This window comes from Brettanomyces bruxellensis, chromosome 6 (assembly GCF_011074885.1).
Source record: "Brettanomyces bruxellensis chromosome 6, complete sequence".
Taxonomy (NCBI): domain Eukaryota; kingdom Fungi; phylum Ascomycota; class Pichiomycetes; order Pichiales; family Pichiaceae; genus Brettanomyces; species Brettanomyces bruxellensis.
In genome coordinates, this window is record NC_054687.1 from 171414 (window position 1) to 189257 (window position 17844).

At 42.9% G+C, this 17844-nt stretch overlaps 6 protein-coding genes across 6 annotated transcripts; 3 read left to right on the forward strand and 3 right to left on the reverse strand.

Moving 5' to 3' along the window:
• Positions 1-600: 600 nt before the first annotated feature.
• Positions 601-1935, forward strand: BRETT_003531 (uncharacterized protein; the record flags this gene model as incomplete). The annotated part of the gene is made up of 1 exon (XM_041282038.1): positions 601-1935. The coding sequence occupies one exon, from the start codon at positions 601-603 to the stop codon at positions 1933-1935; it is 1335 nt and encodes a 444-aa protein (XP_041135877.1).
• Positions 1936-2870: 935 nt separating this feature from the next.
• Positions 2871-4121, forward strand: BRETT_003532 (uncharacterized protein; the record flags this gene model as incomplete). Its single annotated transcript, XM_041282039.1, has 1 exon — positions 2871-4121. One exon carries the CDS (start codon positions 2871-2873, stop codon positions 4119-4121), a length of 1251 nt encoding a protein of 416 aa, XP_041135878.1.
• Positions 4122-4821: 700 nt separating this feature from the next.
• Positions 4822-5847, reverse strand: BRETT_003533 (uncharacterized protein; the record flags this gene model as incomplete). The annotated part of the gene is made up of 1 exon (XM_041282040.1): positions 4822-5847. One exon carries the CDS (start codon positions 5845-5847, stop codon positions 4822-4824), a length of 1026 nt encoding a protein of 341 aa, XP_041135879.1.
• A 428-nt stretch (positions 5848-6275) lies between these two features.
• BRETT_003534 (uncharacterized protein) lies at positions 6276-7160 on the forward strand (the record flags this gene model as incomplete). Its single annotated transcript, XM_041282041.1, has 1 exon — positions 6276-7160. The coding sequence occupies one exon, from the start codon at positions 6276-6278 to the stop codon at positions 7158-7160; it is 885 nt and encodes a 294-aa protein (XP_041135880.1).
• Positions 7161-9086: 1926 nt separating this feature from the next.
• Positions 9087-10802, reverse strand: BRETT_003535 (uncharacterized protein; the record flags this gene model as incomplete). Its single annotated transcript, XM_041282042.1, has 1 exon — positions 9087-10802. The coding sequence occupies one exon, from the start codon at positions 10800-10802 to the stop codon at positions 9087-9089; it is 1716 nt and encodes a 571-aa protein (XP_041135881.1).
• Positions 10803-12082: 1280 nt separating this feature from the next.
• BRETT_003536 (uncharacterized protein) lies at positions 12083-14686 on the reverse strand (the record flags this gene model as incomplete). The annotated part of the gene is made up of 1 exon (XM_041282043.1): positions 12083-14686. The coding sequence occupies one exon, from the start codon at positions 14684-14686 to the stop codon at positions 12083-12085; it is 2604 nt and encodes an 867-aa protein (XP_041135882.1).
• Positions 14687-17844: the final 3158 nt, after the last annotated feature.

Sequence of the window (17844 nt, forward strand, 5' to 3'; positions counted from 1 at the left end):
AAGAGATGAAAAGTCGGGAGATGTAATAAGGGTGATGAATAAATGAAAAAATGGGGAAAGATGCGATAAAAATATGGGATAAATGAGAAAAAAATTGAGATTATGGATATTAAGGATAAATGAGATGAGAAAAATTGAGAATATGCGCATTAAGGATAATTGAGGAGAAATTTGAGATTACGGGTATTACAGATTAATTGAGAACGATAGGTGGTTAAATAAAAATAAAGATAAATAAATAATTAACAGAAATCACCACAAAACAAAAATAAAAAACAAATAACATCTATCAATCTTTACTTATGTCTAATGTACATCCTCCATCTGCTTAACCCCACTACTTGCTTCATTGCCTGCAATGGAATCAAAGAAATCCGTACGTCTTGCGTGCCGTCGATCGACGCAGAACATATGCCTGTGCCCCCTCACTTTTTCTTCCTCTCTTTTTTTTTAGTACATGGAGGAAAAAATGAAAAGCAAAAAGATGGATTAGAACAATCAGTGAGTACTCATCTGCAAATACACACACCTTTTTTCTGGATTATTCGTCAGGCTCACATTATCGAGCAAGCAGGAAATAACCATCGAGAAAAGAGTGCAATGCCGGAAGCACCAAACAAACACGCTTCAACTTCTTCGAGGCAAGACTTTATTGCCAAGATTCGTTACAACAATGATCTTCCTCCCCCTCCATGTGCACCAAAGCTGCTTAATTACACGAATGTGAAGGATCCGCAGTCTTTGGAGTCGACGACGTTTCTCAGCGGGCTTTTTAGAACGGAGAATTTTGGCAATTTGGTGCCTTTGAACGATGATTTGGGAATGACGATGAATGTTATGAAAATGCCAGAATGTATTGAGAAAAACAGTATTTCGTCATTGGGTGCCCTCACACCTGAATATGGCGATGGGCTCAATCTCCATCCAAGCGACCAGCTCCTTTTAACCGACCCGGTGAGAAGCACAACGGTGAAAGGTGAAACAGTGCCTTTTCTTCGCAGAACTCAGTATATTGCAGCAGACAAGACACAACTCCCCTCAAGATACTCGGCAGGCACCATCAGCACCGCTTCGGCCACTAGGAGCATACTTCAGAAGAAGATGCAGTTGAAGAAAGGCGAGGAATTGGACCCAAAGGAGCAGTTGCATGCAGTTGAGTCGATGTTTGACACAACTGTGTTTGAAGGGAAAGTGGAGAAGTTGAGGCACCCAATAAGGAAAAACCTCAGGGCCAAGAGGGTCTGGAACTTCTTGCCCGACACGTCGATGCTGGACCAGAAGTTTTACGATGTCAAATTCCTCTCTTCCGCGTCGATTCGGAAGGGTAAAAGTAAAAAAGAAAGTGGCATCAAGTCGGAAAACGACCCCAGGTTGCTCACATCGATGTTTCGGGAGATTAAGGTTAATGCAGGCACGACCTTGGTGTCGTGCTATACGACAAATACGGATAGTGCCAAGGAGATACGGACGCAGCTCAACGACGAGAATGAAAACGCACCAATCAGCAAGCAGGAGGCCGAGGATTCCGCCGGAACCACATCCTACACATACGACAAGGTCCGTGACTATGACGGCAAGGTCAAGCCGTTTGCGGACTCCGAGAAACTTCGCCATCTGGCCATCACGTTCAACGAGAAGACGAAAACGGCAATGTACATTCCTCTTTCCGGAAAGCTGGAGCTCAGAAAGGGAAGAATCGATCCATATCTTGAGCCCAAGGTCCGCGAGATGTCGTATGACCAGATATATCTTTCTATTAGAGAGCCCACCAGGGAAGAAATCGATTATAGGGATATGCTGCGGAGTGATTATGATCCGATGGAGTTTGGGGCAGAAGATGAGGAGACGGGAAAAGGGGATGATGAGAAGGAGGAGGAAAAAGAGAAAGAGAAAGATGATAAAGAGGATAAAGAGACTTCCGAGCACAAGAACTGATTGGATGTTATAGAATAGATATCCTGTACTATTATTAAATGTTTTCATATTGAGTTGCGCATGTTAATGCTGTATGTTAATGCAGTATGTTAATGCAGTATGTTAATACTGTATGTTAATACTGTATGTTAATGCTGTATGTTAATAGTATGCTATATTTTAATAGTAGTATATATCTTAATAGTAAGTTATATGTTAACGGTAAAATCTATGCTCATAGTATGATATATGCTAATACCATGATATACACTAATACCATAATTTATGCTAATAGTAGGCTATGTCTATAGTTTAAAGTTTGCTCGTATTTTCTCAGTATGTCTTCAGCATTTATTAATACCCCATGTGCCAGTATTTATCAGTATGATGACATTGCTCCTTATTAATCTCTCAAACTACTTTTACTATCACCTGCTTCATATAGAATAATCTATTACTTCATTTCTGGTATCATATTTATCATAACAATACTCCTGCTCAAGATTGTGCTCAGTTCATTTTGATTCCATTAATAAAAGAATTAATCGATTCTGTCCTTGTTTATAAATTCCTATGGCGCTAAATTTCATATATTCCTACAGCATTAAATTTCAACCTTTCACATCCAAATTTAAAACCTTCTCAACTTCTCCTCTCCTTCATAACTACTCAATACACTTATCAAACTCTACAAAATTGGGCATTAACAAATTGCTTTTCATCTCAAAACTTGTCCCTTAAGAGAAAGCAGGACATCTAGCAATATTGTCGCATTCAGGAGCACATACCGGATAAAGGAGTTGCCGAAAACATCCAAAAAGAGAAATAATGGAGTGGGAAAAAAAAAAAAAAAAATAGCGAAGAAAAACATAAACGAAGGAAAACACCAACATAAAACAGAACACGATACTAACGATTGTAAAGGGCACAATTTAAAGCGGCCAGACCAGTAGAAGATGCTAGAAGACATATCGCGGAACTTGGTGAATGTATGTGACTCGATCTTAGAGCTCTCGGAAAAGACCCAGCACGGACCATCGGACTTCTACTGTCGGAATGGTAAAAAATACCGACAGACAAGTGATGGAAGCTTTTGCCGTGTTCAAAGCGAGGATAAATACTTAATTGTGGGTCGAGACTACACGGACTTTGGGCAGAATTGTTCGCTTTGCTCAAGCTACGGGATATTGAAGAAACAAGGCTCTGTTTTGGACGATTACCCGGACCTTTGCCTGGCGATAATTTTCACTTCTCGAGAAATCGAGTTGAACAAGTGGTATGATCCCAGCACCAAGATCAAGTTTGTGGACGAATGCAACTACAACTTCCACGGGTTGGAGGATGAGGTCTTGGACTACATCTCTGGAGTTTCCAAGTCGGGCAGAGAGCGGTATGTGAAGATGGGATGCAATCTTTTGGCAGCCACCAAAATCAACTTCTACCAGTCGGATCACCATGTATCCTGGCCCAAATTGGAGGGTGAGGCTCTCCAGAGCCTGGTAAAGCAGATATGCCGTGATGAGGAGGCTATATCCGTGAAGGAGGTGTACAATTCACTCCGTGCTTTCTGTCATTGGTGTTCGATCCGGGGTGTTTTCTTCAAGTTGGGAATCCGGGGCGTGAATATCGATGACGGGCTGAAATTCCAGTTCAGGGCGTTCCCGGAGGTCGATGGCTGGATTAAGGACACTATCTACGATCGGTACCCGGCCGGCACGTCGAAGTTTTTCATTGTGAAAAGTGCTCTCATGGCAATTTCAAAGCTAACCATCGGAAAACTGGTGGCAGTTCCGTCAGATCTTCAGATGGACAATTTCTTTGCATGCTGCCGGCAAATAGAGGCCGACCCACTTCGCTTTCACGTGCGTGCAGCCACATTAAAGCTTTCCGAGAGCTCGCCACTAAGTGCATCAGGAATGTGCGAGGAACTGCCGAAATTATTACAGTTTGTGTCCATTCTATATCACAGTGGTCTCCCTGGTGTGAGATCACAGTTCACTTCGTCCTCTAAGCTCACCAAATATTCCAAATTGAAGCATGCGCCTGCCTTTTCTTCCGTTTGCAGGACTGCTGCCAAGATAAACGGGCTTTTAGACTTGAATCCGAACTATTCCGACGAAAAGATATTGGAAATTGTCGGTGGGGAAGTTCCATCCAGCATCGCCAAGGTTGTTTCTGGCTGTGCTGCGAAATACGGGTTGAAATAGGCAGTATGTGCGGATTAGAGAAGCCAGAATGCACTCAATATGCTATGCGGTATGATGAAAGAAAAGCGTGGGCAGAAATGTGATGTGAGTGAGGATGTTTGCATAGAATGAATTGATTAGACAATATAATGAAAAGGTATGCGTTGGATATGAGTGGGGCTTTGATTACATATAATGAATAGATTAGACAATATAATGAAAAGTTATGTATTGGATATGAGTGCAGTTTTGGTTGTATCAGAGAACTGAGTAGACGATATGATGAAAAGTTACGCAGACAGAAATGTGACATGAATGAGGATATTGCATAGAATATAATTGAGTAGAGGATATAATGAAAAGGTACCTATTGGATATGAGCAGGTAGATTAATCATAGAGCTGCATAGTAACAATATCATGAATGAAACATATTTATACCCAGACAAAGTCATGTACACACACAAAAACACATTCTGATCATCGCTCACAGTTTCACAATCATTAGATGTTACAGCTTAAAGCGGATATCTAAGTGCGAGTACAGGCAACACATTGCTATAATGCTATTTATACCATATCCAAAAACCAATGTACAGCGGCTCTGATGGAACATTCCAAGTATATATAGCTTGACAAATTTCCATTACCAAATTGGGGTCAGTATCCCATAAAAAACCCGTATACATCAAATTGTTCCTGCTTCTAATCATTTCCATGACTCAAATAATCACATTGAACCAGGAGAAAAGTCCATACACCAAGAATATCGGGTAGATCATTAAAAAGATGCGCTTATCACCATCAGAGCCTGTCTGTGGCTCGGTAACGGCATCATAGAGAAACTGTGGCGTAGCTGCCGGGGTCCTGCAATTATTTATAATTGCAAGTATGAGCCAGGAGCAAAGAAGCGACCACAACAACATGAGTATGGTTATAACCATTCTGACAAGCTTGAACTTGACAAATATGGAAATTAATCCACCAAGCACAATTGGAAAAAGCGTGTAGGAAAGAATACTGATGCATTGGAAGAAAGAAACACCAATAATGCCAGAAGTGGTTCCACCATCCTCAGTTTGCTGTTTAACGGGGGACAAGAGCTGGATGTTCAACGAAAGAACAGCAAGAGATGCCCATATGAGCGTGAAGGCTCCGCTGAAGATGCTGCTGGGCTGTACTTTGCTTTTAGACATATCGTCTAAAGTTCGAGTCTGAAGATAAGTAATGATGAGACTAAAGCCAAGATTTATCACTAGCGGTCCCCACAAATCCCAGTCGAGGATCTTCTTGAGTGCCTCCTTTGAGTAATCCCTCGATCCAGAGCCCGATTGCTCCTCCTCATCGGTATTGAAGCCTGAATGCGACAAGCCTGAGAAATGTTGTAAAATCTTCAACTTCTGCCTCAATCTGAGCGGCCAAAGTATCGAGAGAAGCTTGTCTGATATGCTGGAGAGGTCCCGCTTGAGTGTTGTAACTACAGACTCGTCCAAAGTGTTTCCCCCGGTGAATTGCCTTTCACGAACTTCAACATTGTTGCTTTCTAGTATGGGATCAAGATACGTTTGAGGATTGACGAAATTCGCAAAGTTGAACGTTCCAGAGGTTCCAGATGCACTTGCTGCATTATCTTGGGTCTGGGCCGCATTGCTGTTAGTTGTATTAGCGGGCTCGACATCTGGCTCTATGAGAAAATCATCATTGTTAACATCATGCTGGTCCTGGTCTATTTTGGTGTAGTTCGACATGTTTGGAGTGAGAACTGGTCACAAAACTGCACTTTGACGCTTGATGCTGGTTTCAGGGGGCGATACTGGATTCAGCGAAAGTACGGGGTGTAAAATGGCGGAGAAAGTGGACTAAAAGTGGAATGCAAGGTTGTGTTGATAGGAGTAATGGCAGGTGGTAATTGGTTGTAATTGGCAGGAAGTAATTGGGGGAAGCACTACAGTTAACAACACATTTCGCGAATTGACCGAATATTTATTTTTATTTTTATTTAACTTACCTCTAAATTTTTTTAATTCTTAAATTCCTTATTTATTTATTTTTATTCCCTTTTGGCCCTCTATCAATTTCCTCAAATTTGATACTATACTGCTCCTAACACATCAGTTCATCCCATATTTCACATTTTATCCCTCAGAAAAATACACTGCACACAGCGGAAAAAAGCATGGCAGCCGAACATCAAAAAACAGCAGTGGTCACCGGGTGCTCGTCGGGAATTGGGTATTGTCTAGCGGAAGAACTTGCAAAAAGAGGATGGAAGGTGTTTGCATGTGCAAGAAGGGCGGAAACAATGCAAAGCTTGGCGGAGGAGTACCCAGAGAAGATAGTCCCATTTAGTATGGACATCTCGCTTCTGGACTCGATCGAAAAAGGGTACGAATTCGTGAGTTCTAGGCTTGCAGACGGCAAATTGGACCTTCTTTACAATAATGCAGGGTCTTCATGCACATTTCCGGCCATCGATGTGCCAGATGAGGCACTCACACAATGCACAGCGGTGGATTTCGAGGGCCCGGTGCGTGTGACATCAAAATTCAGCCGTCTTGTGATAAATGCTCAGGGAACTATTGCATTTACTGGATCCTTGGCTGGAGTGATGATTTTCCCATGGGGGTCCGTCTACGGGGCAATGAAGGCAGCCGTGCATCAGTATGCCAGCGTGTTGGCATTGGAGATGGAGCCGTTCAACGTGAAAGTCGTGAATTTCGTCACCGGAGGCGTCAACACGGATATTGCAGACAAAAGACCTCTTCCAGAGACCTCAATCTACAACTTTGAGGCCACCAAGAAGAGCTTTGCCGACAGGCAGGCCATGGCGGTGAAAAACAGCCCGATGGACCCCGCTTTGTACGCCAAGAGGGCCGTGAATGCCGTTGAAAATAGTCGCGTCGGTGTTGTGAATGTCGCTCTGGGAACTGGTGCGGGTATTCTTTCGTTTGTGGCTGCCTACTTTCCAAGGTGGCTGATTCTTTTTGTTATCCGGATCAAGTTTGGGCTCAATGCTGTCTGGAGCGTGATTAGGAATGGCGAGTATAAGAAGACGAAGTGAGTCGAAACGAAAAGAAGAAGGAAGACACGTTAATTAATGGAGAGGACAAAGAAAATCATTAAAAAGAAACAAATAAAAGAAGAAAATACTGTATAAGTGGAGGATTTAGTAAATGCGAAATGCGGGAATGACAAAATATATAATACAAGTGGTTGGAGTGTAGAGCAAGAGATGGAAAAGTTTGATGGGACTAGAGTAGGATGTGAGAAATATGCTTGGATGAATAGAGTAGAATTGAGCTTTGGATTAAGTATGCATAGATGAGTCAGAATACTGATAATTACCAATGTTTGGAAATGTACATGATTATGATGTACTGGGACTAAGTTAAAGATGCAGAGGATCTGGGACTCAGAAATGTATTAAGAGGATTAAGATGTACGCTCACTACTTCTTAGCGTATATCAACTAATTATTCTCACTTCAGTTGGAAGCTCAGTTAAGTAGGATGTGTAGATGATGTTTACAAGATGATTACAAATTGTATTAAAGGTGGTATAAAACAGATATACTGAAGAATGAATAAGACATTTCTGTGCTAATTGACTGGCTAAATGCTAAAACCTGCTCCTTCTTCGCCAAAATGACGTCTGTCATAGTTGATGAAGTCAGAAAGCGAAGACTTCTGGTTGCAGATCTGCAGATATCATGAGTATTTTATGTGCTCAACTACCTTATACTACTCTCACCTTTACTGATTCCATTTTATTGATTCATTCACCACACTTCTTTGGTACTCAGCCGCTAATTAAAAATTGCAATATTCCCAATCTTGGTTCATATAACTTGTGATTATCATGTATTGTGGTACTCAATACTTGTTGGAAAAGAGAAGTAATATACATGAAGTAATATACGGGAAGCAATATATGTGAAGTAATATACATGAAGTAAACATGAAGTGATATGCGAGAAATAATTAAGAAGTATATAAGACCAAATACCACTAAATATCAAACTATTATGCTTAGTAAAGAAACAATTGATACCATATCAGCTACCAATAGCTACCTCATGTCTGTCTTTCCCACCTGCGTTTCATCAACAACATCCTATTGGCGATTCTCTGAAAGAATTCTGGAACATCTTCCCTCCCTAGTTCAACCTTAGAAGCCTAAAATACCATAGCAAATCAACACATACTTGAAAGTATCAATCTCGAAGAGAATTTGACGTCGCATCAGACTCTACGAACTGCATCATGCTATTCTGAAGCTTGCACCATCTCTCGAAGGGCGTTAAGGAATATCAACTTCTGTGCAGACTGGTCTGCTCTTAGTGGCTTACAAGCCCGGATATCAGCTTTATGTGTCAACATCCAAAAACTTTAAATGATCCACCAATTGCTCTGTGAGACCAGATCTTCTGTTATAATAACGCCATCATGGGGGTTATGTGACTGGTTTGCTCTTTTTGAAGTAGTCCAATGCCACCACCAGTTCTTCTAAGGTATTTATTGACTTCAAGGCGCTTAGTCTATGGTTTCTGGTAAATCCAACCAAGTATCCATTTTTGGGTAGCATCAACTTTTGTCTTTGCTCCTGAATCAAAGTATTCCGCACCCATTGCCGTTAGCTACTGCTTTCATTGGAGTCTAGCTTTGCTCATAAAGTCTTCAAGCATTTTCCACTTCTCACTTATCCATATTTCCACTTCTCACCTCTGTCATTATACCCCTAATGTCTCTGCTTCAGTTACCAGCACAGGAGCAAAGTGTGGGTAGTTATATGATCCACAGTCACAACTTCTTTAAAACCATCGCTATCCTGGAGCTATCGTCCTCCAAGTGTCAACCAACGCTTTACTATGCAGCTTCTTCCAAAACGAGAAGCTGCTTCCACGATATTGGTTCAAATCTAGAAAATGACTGCTTCTGGAATGGCATTCTTTCCATAGTATAGACATTAATTCGTCCAAATTGCCCAATCATTTGCTGCGATGGAGACGAAGATTTGCTCTCTGGATCTCAACACTGTTCTCGGAATACTCGGAGCCAAAGAAAATGCTCAATTGATCAGCTAAGGCAAGAGGTGTCAACTTCTCGGACACCCAAAGACCGCCATTAAAAGAAGGGTTCCTCCAACGAGAGTGGATAGTGTCGATTTTCCTCTTTTCTCGAACCTGTGGGAAAACGGGACTCTGGCGATAACACCCAGCCCACTTCTCCTTGCTCTTAAGAGAGTCCTTGATGTATTTTGCCTTGGCTATATTGTTTGCTTTGGCTATATTGTTTGCTTTGGCTTTATTGCTTGCCAGCAAGCACAAAGCCTTCTTCACCAACTCAGTGAAACGGGCCTCGGAGGTCGCATATATCGCTTCACGCATGGCTTTATATGCTTCGCTGGCACGTCCTAGCCTCTTGGCAAAGCTGGAAGCCATGTGCCACTGGCAGTATAGAATTGTAACATGATGCAAAGGAGCAGGCAATCTATTGAAAGCAGCATGTACCGCCTTCTCTTCACCCATGCATTCATCAATGATGAAATACGATAGCTTGGCAAACGCGTCCTGCTCCGAAAGCCCACACCGCTCCTTCGCAAACGCAAAAACAGCGTTGATAAAGGCAGAAATATCGTCAAAGGACCAATCCTTTGGTCTTGCAAGAGCAGTAATACCAACTCTCACCTTTCCCAGCTCATTCCTGTACGTAATACTTATAAGTTTCGCGTCCTCATAGTTGCAAACCCCACAAGTGGTGTCCATCATGAGGATCTGCTTCTCTTTCACGATTTTGCTGAAAATCGTGTCGGTAGCTACAAGGGCAGCATTAAAGCCACCCATGCTAAACAATTTGCAGTGCATTCCTCCATTATGATACCGGTTAACGATCCCTGCTATATCCTGGTTCCAATCCCCAGTCCCGCAAAACTCACTTTTCCGATTCTTCACTATCGGGTCACGCAACGTGATATTCCTGAAATACTTAATTGGAATGTACTCAAAACAAAGCGCTTCAAGAATGTCGGCACTAAGTGAATTGAAGGTATTGATTTTCAAGAGCTTTGCAGAATTGCCCCCGGGTGTGGCACAAATAGCCTCAATGTGACTCCTCAAGTAGTCAGGCGGGAAGTAGGTAACCATACTGAAGTAGTCGTGATTATGGGCAGTTCGAACATCAAATGTAACAGTTTGCGAACTGAAGTTCAGTCTGAGCGTGAACTTGAACGGGCAGCACGAGTGCTTTTCAGAATGCATTTTGCACATGTAATGGCCGGAAAACGATGCCTTGCCCGGTGCTTTGGTAAATGAAGTTCTTTTACAAATCCAGTTCATAAAAAACGGTGCCAGGCACGCGAACCGTCTTAAAGTAGTTGTGATCGATCCCGATTGAAGCCCAAAAAGAAGCTTTGCCACACTTATCAACCTTAGAACGGTTGCCTCATTGTCTGAGGGGCAGATGTAGAAGCTTGAAACTTTTGTCACAAACTCGTTGACATCGCCTAACAGGATTCTACTCAAATCCGAATCAGTTGGCTCGGTAATGTATTTAAAATTCTCATCGAACAATTTCTGCAGACGTGTGTCTTGGCAACCAAAGATGTGTTTTCTCTCTTTGCGGGCTGGTGCTAGAGGGTGGTCGAAATGATATCCTTCTGCAACAAATGAGCACTCACCGGGAAAACTGATTGAATCTTTTGGCATGAGAGAGTGAGTAGAATGAAGAATGAAGAGAGTGAGTAGAATGAAGAATGAAGAGAGAGTTAGTGATTGAGAGTAAGAATGAAGAATGAAATTGACAAGGAATATGTTAAAAAGTATACAGAGGGAGAAGTATAGTAAAATAGGTATGTTAGAAAAAATAACTGCGGAAAGATACGCGAAAACAATAGTAAATAAAACATAATTGACGTGTACCCAGAAAGTTTTCCGCTCGAATCGCGTCAGATACGAACAAAGGTAAGAAGAACTTAGGAAAATTGGCAGAATGATATCAATTGAAAGGAATAGCTAACATGAAGATATCAAATATTAGGAAACAATTATCAGAAAGTTATCATTTGAAGGAATCAAAAGCAATAATTTAATCGTTTCGCTAATTATACATTATATACATCAGTTGTTACCATACTTATCTATACACCAACTGTAATTACCTTAAAATGTTTATTATAACCACTAGCGACTGCTTTTAAGGCTGAAAAAGGAAAAGTATAAATGTAAAACAACTAAGTAAGAAGGTAAAATGAACAGGATAAAAACGGGAAATGCACACGCTTAAATACCTTTAATCCTTATGAGAGGTTTTCTAGGCAGGGCAGAATTATGTAGACGCGACTGTCGACGCATCTATGATATTGACGATAATTACCTATATAATTACAATGATTACAATGATTACAATGATTACAATGATTACAATAATTACGATAATTACAATAATTATAGTAATCACAATAATTACAATAATTACAATAATTACGATAATCACAATAATTACAATAATCACAATAATCACAATGATTACAATAATTACAACAATTACCTATAATGGTTACGATCTCATTCATAAATTAATCGTTACCACCATCAGCCATAATGCATTACTGAATACATGGACGAATCCCCAGATGCAATTCAATTCATCACCTACCAATCTAGTATATCATTAGCCATGTATATTGTGAGTATCGTAAAAGTAAAACAAAGAAGGTCTAGCAGGCATGGGAAAACAGAAAAATAAAAAACAAAAAGGGATTGTTGAAAAGGTTAAAATAGATACAAGAAAAAAAAAGAGTAAAGCAACATCTCAAAAATAAAAAGGGCAACCACTCTGACGGAATGGGATCACAGCAGGCACCAGCAGACCACAAAAATAATAGATGGATGGAAATTTTGTAGGAAATGCGAAGAAAAGACCGAATCAAAAAAAAAAAAAAGCACAGGCCACAATGCAAGAAACGAAAGCCCGGCTGGTGCTGAAACTATTTGTCGCCCCTGGTGATCGAGTTATTGGCCGCCAAAGAGGCGAGAGACGCGTAACTGTCCTTTTTTTTCCCGTAACGGGCAGTGGACGAAACCGCGGTGGCGTTGGAGGTGGCGGCCAGAGTCCGGGTACCGCTAAAAGAGGGCAGGCTCGGCACAAAGGAAGGAGCGGTCTGCATGGGACTCGAGACCGCGTCGATCGACGCGTCCTCCGAGTCGTCCTCTGAGTCCGAGTTGAAAACAAAACTGCCGTTACTATGTTGGGAGGAGGAAGAGGCGGACTTCCGCGACATGTGGCTGGGGCCGATCGGAGAATGGAAGTGTGGCTGTGCCTGGAAATGTGACTGCAACTGATTGTGCGACTGGGAGGCTAGATTTGTGTTTAAGTTGAGACTGGAACCGGAGGCGGAACCCGAAAGGCTGGCGGAGCTGGATCTGGAGCTGTAGCTTGCGTCGGAGTCAGATTCGGAGTCAGAGTCCGAGTTGTAGTCAGAGTCGGAGCCGAAGACGAAGGTGCCGCGCGAGGACTGCGAGGAGGCGCTGTCGCGCCTGTGCGCTGGCACCGTTGCGCCGGAAGGTTGCGCTGGATGTACAAATTGCGCTAATTGTGCTTGTTGCGCCTGCTGCGGCTGCACCTGAGGTACCACCGGCGCAGGCACCTGTGCGTCATCTTCGCCAAGACCAAGCACTTCCGGCGGCACGTCCACCATCTGCACGTCATCGTTGCTGCCCGAAACCACCGGATATATCGGGTTCGAGCTGTTGCTGTACACCGTGTTGTAATCGTAGTAGTACTCGTATCCACGGTTTGTCCGCGTGTTGTGCGAAACTGTGTACAGTGATCTTTTCTCCAGATTCTCGTCATCCGAGTCTGTCTTCAATGTGGTGGCCGGAAGCGGTGCAATCGACACAAACTTCTGTCCGGCCTTGTCTGGCTCCAAGTTAGAAGATGCAGCTTTGAACACAAACCCGTCACTCTCATCATCGTAGTTTGCCGACGTGCCGACGGGTCGATCGTCCTCCATCGCCGACGACGACGACGAGTACCCGCTGCTGCTGGAGGACGACGAATCGTCGCCATCGTAATACTCATTGAAGGACTGCTCTGTTTCGTCCGTATAAGGAAAGTCGGTGGGACTGTCTGCAGGCACCAGAGACACGTCTGGGTCCTCATTCTGGAACTCTGCGCTAACCGCAGGCCTGTCGACGGCAATGCATTGCTCCACTTTCGAGTTGAAGCGGATGTGCCTCTGCTGCTTTTTAGCCAGGGATGCCAGCAGGTTTTTGTTTGGCTTGTGCTTCTTGAGCGACGACTTCTGGGGGCCCGCGAGGAGCCTTGCGCCCGCCGACCTGCGCAAACGCGCACCCGACCCACCGGCGCTCGGCGCACCGTCTAACGCCAGCGGTGACGGCGTACTCGGCAGATTTGCCGCCAGCTGCGCCGACCCAGGCTCGAGAACCGGACTGCCCTTGAACTTGTGCTCGCGCTCCTCTAAAAGAGACTGAAGCCGGCTGTAGGAACCATCACCGATAAGATTTTCGACGTTTGAACGTCTTTTCAAGATGGACTTGAGGTGCTCTGGATGCTGGTCGGCGGGATGCGGAGATGCGGGCGTGGGTGCGCGGGCGGCTGCGGATGCGGATTCCCCTTGCGCACGAGGTGTGCCATTGTTGTTTGCGACCGCTGCACTGAAATTGCCGGCGCCCCCGTGCTGTGCGCGCCCGGCCCCCGCAGATGACGCACCTACCACAACTCCACTCACATGCATGTCATCACCACCTGCAGCAGCATGCACGTCGACCCGCGACCCAGACGCAGAATGCAGCCGGCTGCGTGACGTCTCGTCCCAAAATGCAGGCCCATAAAGCCACGTCACGTCTGCATCTTTGCTCCAGTTGAGCTCCTCGGGTGAAATGGTCTTGAGGTGATTTCGTGTTTGTGCCCAAGTCCTCCAGGAGGCATTTTCAAGACGTGCAGCATCGGCAAAATCGTGCTTTTTCATCACGACGTACCGCCAGCACTTCAAAACTTCGTCTGCCGCCCGCCATTTGTGAGACAAGTAGTCCACATGCTGTTTTGGGCGGTCCTCGACGTCGGTGTCGTCGTGGAGCACGTGACTGGTGATCTGGTCCAGGTGATGCTGCCGTATTCGCTCCTCCTGCTTGCTGCGAAGCTCCTGCCTCTTTTGCTCGTGTTTCGGTACGAGTGCAGACCCATTTGCGGTTTCAGCCGCTCCATGAAGGCTCTTTTTGTGTGATGGGATCACCTCCCGGTAGAAACTGGGCACGTGGTCCAACTCGTCTGCCGTGTATGGTGAATTTGCCTCGGTTGCACCGCCAGATGCCCCGAGATTGAGCCTTTGGAGCGTTGCACTCGACACAAAGTCTCGTGACGTGATTTTTTTCGCATTTGCGGCACTCGGAGTCGCCACAGCCTCCTCGCCGCCATCGTCCAGACCGTGGGCTTGGCTTATGAAGTCATCCAAGAGCCCCATTGACCGAGTCCGCTTGAGTTTGAAGGTTGTTTTTTTGAAGAAGTCCTCATCGTCTGCCTCCACATGCTGAGAAGTCGTTGGTCCTTCGTTGAACACTTCTTTCGACATGTTGTAGTTGTGTTTTATCTTAGAAGTTGCTTTGGGCTTAAAAGTTTGCCTTGACTTTGTTTATGGCTTGCGTTGAGGTTGCTTATGATTATGTGATGTTTATATGCAGCTTTATCGCTTAGCTTACTTAGCTTACTTGGCTCACTTAGCTCACTTAGCTCACCTAGCTTATCAGTTCCTTTCTGAATACTCTCTGAATGCCTGATACTGCTTTGTCTCCCTATTCTGCTCTTATTTCCTATTTCCTGTATCTCTGCTTTATCCTCTTTCCTATATCCGGCTTTATCCTATTCCAATATGCTGCTTTAACTCTGACTTGTTGGCCTCCTCACTCTCTGTATCTGTTTTCTATACTTTGCCCGTTATTCACCTCAATATTCCTCTGTTCTATTTGCCCCTCGCTTTTGTTAGGTCCAATTAGTGCTGCGACAATCTCTTTCAGTATCAACTATCGCTGCTCAATCTGATTTCAACAACCTATCGATTGCAACCTGCTAATAATGTTCTCAGCTTAAATGCAACAACGGCAATTTCTCAATGATGCCGTGAACAAATTGATACTGCAATACGAATCTGTGTCCACTTAAGGAGGAAAAGAAACTCAAGACAGAAGAAGTCTGAGAAAAAAAGTATGGGGTAAAAATTAACCCCCTCAAAAAAAAAATGTGACAATAATATTATTAACGAGGACAATTATAATACGCTGAGAGAAATGCCAGAATGAGTCTGTTATCCGCTCTTTGTGCCCACTATTTTCGCCACAAATGTACCTAATGATTCCTGAAAATCTATACAAGCAGGCTCTTTTGAAATAATAGCCAATATCCTTGCAAACGCCCGGAAAATGTTGAAAATCTGCTATTTCTGTGAGGTGAGGTTCTAATGCAACGAGGTATGAGGGAAGGGGGAGTAAGAAACAAAAAAAAAAAAAAAAAATTGTAATTTGGAAATTGAATGGGAATGGTGGAGGGAAAAAAGGTCGAGAAATATTATTGCACAGGGTGTGCGAGTATTAGGTAATTTTAATTTCGTGACCGTCGGTCGTCGCGCCGATTTCCAACCTTGCCGGAACCAGGCACTAACGCCCAGCACCAAAATAAGGCTGCTGCTCATTTCACTGCCAGCAGGCCCAAATCAACACTTACAAACATCACATCGTCTGGTTAGCGCCAAGTACAAAATCATGAACAAAATCCTGAAGCAGCCCATTACTTCGCTAACCATTGGATGTTGGGTGACGTCGAAAAAAAAACTACAATAGGAAGCAATCGAGTCTAAGGTGTTGCAAATCAGAGTTTTTCCGAAGATAGCTGAGGACCACGAATAGCGCACAGATGCCAAACAATTGAATTTTTTCGTTAACAAGAAACTCCGGGACGCACAAAGAATGAAAGTGCTTTGAAAAACTTAGGCATCCCACGATTATATGTTGCAATGCGGGGGTGGAGAGTCTTATGCCTTCTGAAACGAACTTTGGTTTATCTTGAAATTCAATCTTTCACTTGGCAAAATACTGCGTTCTCTCTCTTTTTTTTTTGATTTTGGCTCTGCCACTTTGTCAAAACCGTGCTACTCATACTACGGCCAAAATAATCGTTTACACACATTCACGATACCGCTCGACTTTTCACACTGCAGAAATGGCGTTTGGCACACAAAGCGGATAATCCCGGATAAAGCACACAAAACCTGTTGCCCAAATATGCATCCGCAACACATAGCTCTGTACAGCCAATCCACGAAATTCCGGGAGTACAATAACATGCAATCAGCATTCAACTTTTTGTGGAAGCTTATAACCCTATTTCGACGAACTACATTATTTCACATATATTAGTTCGGCCCGGATAATCCATTTCATGTGTGTATTGTACCGCCCTTAACCTACACGCCAACTCATTTACCCCACATCTTTTATTTCTTCATTTGTTTAATCTCATCTTTTTATTTAAAGGGCCGTATTTAGCACCCGAAACTTAGCTCACTGTATATGTTTATATTCCAATCACTTTTTCCATGTAAACTTTTTTACCTTTTTTAACTTTACTTGCGACGGCGTATCCCCACCAAAATTTTGTAGTTGCTCACAAAGTGCTGTAAATTTACGGGGAAACATCATTAGAGCTACAAAATTTGGCTGCCCTTCTTTTTAGAAATGTTCATTTTACTACAATTTTATTGGTGAACATGGAATCAGCAAAATTAAACAAATATCGAAGTGAAGATTTCTGTTCCAGAAGAAAAACAATCTCCAAAGAAGCTAGAGAATCATAGAAAGAAACAATTTAGGTAAGCGTTAGCACTAGTACCAACCCTTGCGGCCTAAAATTAATCAAGATTGACTTCTCTGCTTTCTTGGCGATTATGTAATAGTGCATGACGCCGACTTCCCGAAGGTAAAAAGTTTTTCCGGCGTCACTGATGGATTTACGGAGGAAATCGGGTGCATCAGAATCATGAAACAAAAGGGATGCAAGTACAGATAATTTTTTTTTTTTTTTTTTTGGTTGTACACGCTTAGGTAATACATTTTTGGGAACGCCAAAAAACCTTGCACATGAGTGGGAGATCTTTTTGGATTTCCTTTTCAAAATTTTTTCTTCTTCTTATTATCTATCGGTGACCAATTACGGCTTCTAAAAAATGCGGCACCATAATAATAATAAACAAACTGCGAAGAAAGTTGAGTAACAAAAAAACAAAAAAATTAGAGTAGGTAAAATTAGCTCAGAAGCTTCGCACATTCGAAAGGCACAAAATTTCTAACCTTGTTTTCACTACCCTTTTTCTTCGGATATACTAGTTTTATCTTTTAAACTCCTACTTTAAACATAACAAGCTTTGAATAACTCACCTCTAGTCACTCCTTTGATCTAGTCAAAAACTTGCAAAGCCAACTTTCATTTTTTTTGTGCCCTTCCAACTAATTACTTTCCTTAAACAAATCGAATTCCAGTAAGGAGAAAATTTCAAGAGAAAGCTTATATTTGAGATACCTATCAACAGCGTTTAACTTTAAGGTACGTATTACACTTTTTACATATGGAGTTTTGGTTCTTATATTTCCAGATGCGCTTTTTTTAACCTTATCAACAGAGCTATATAATACATGATATCATTTCGAGATAAGGTCTTCGCATGGGCCACACACATTTGAG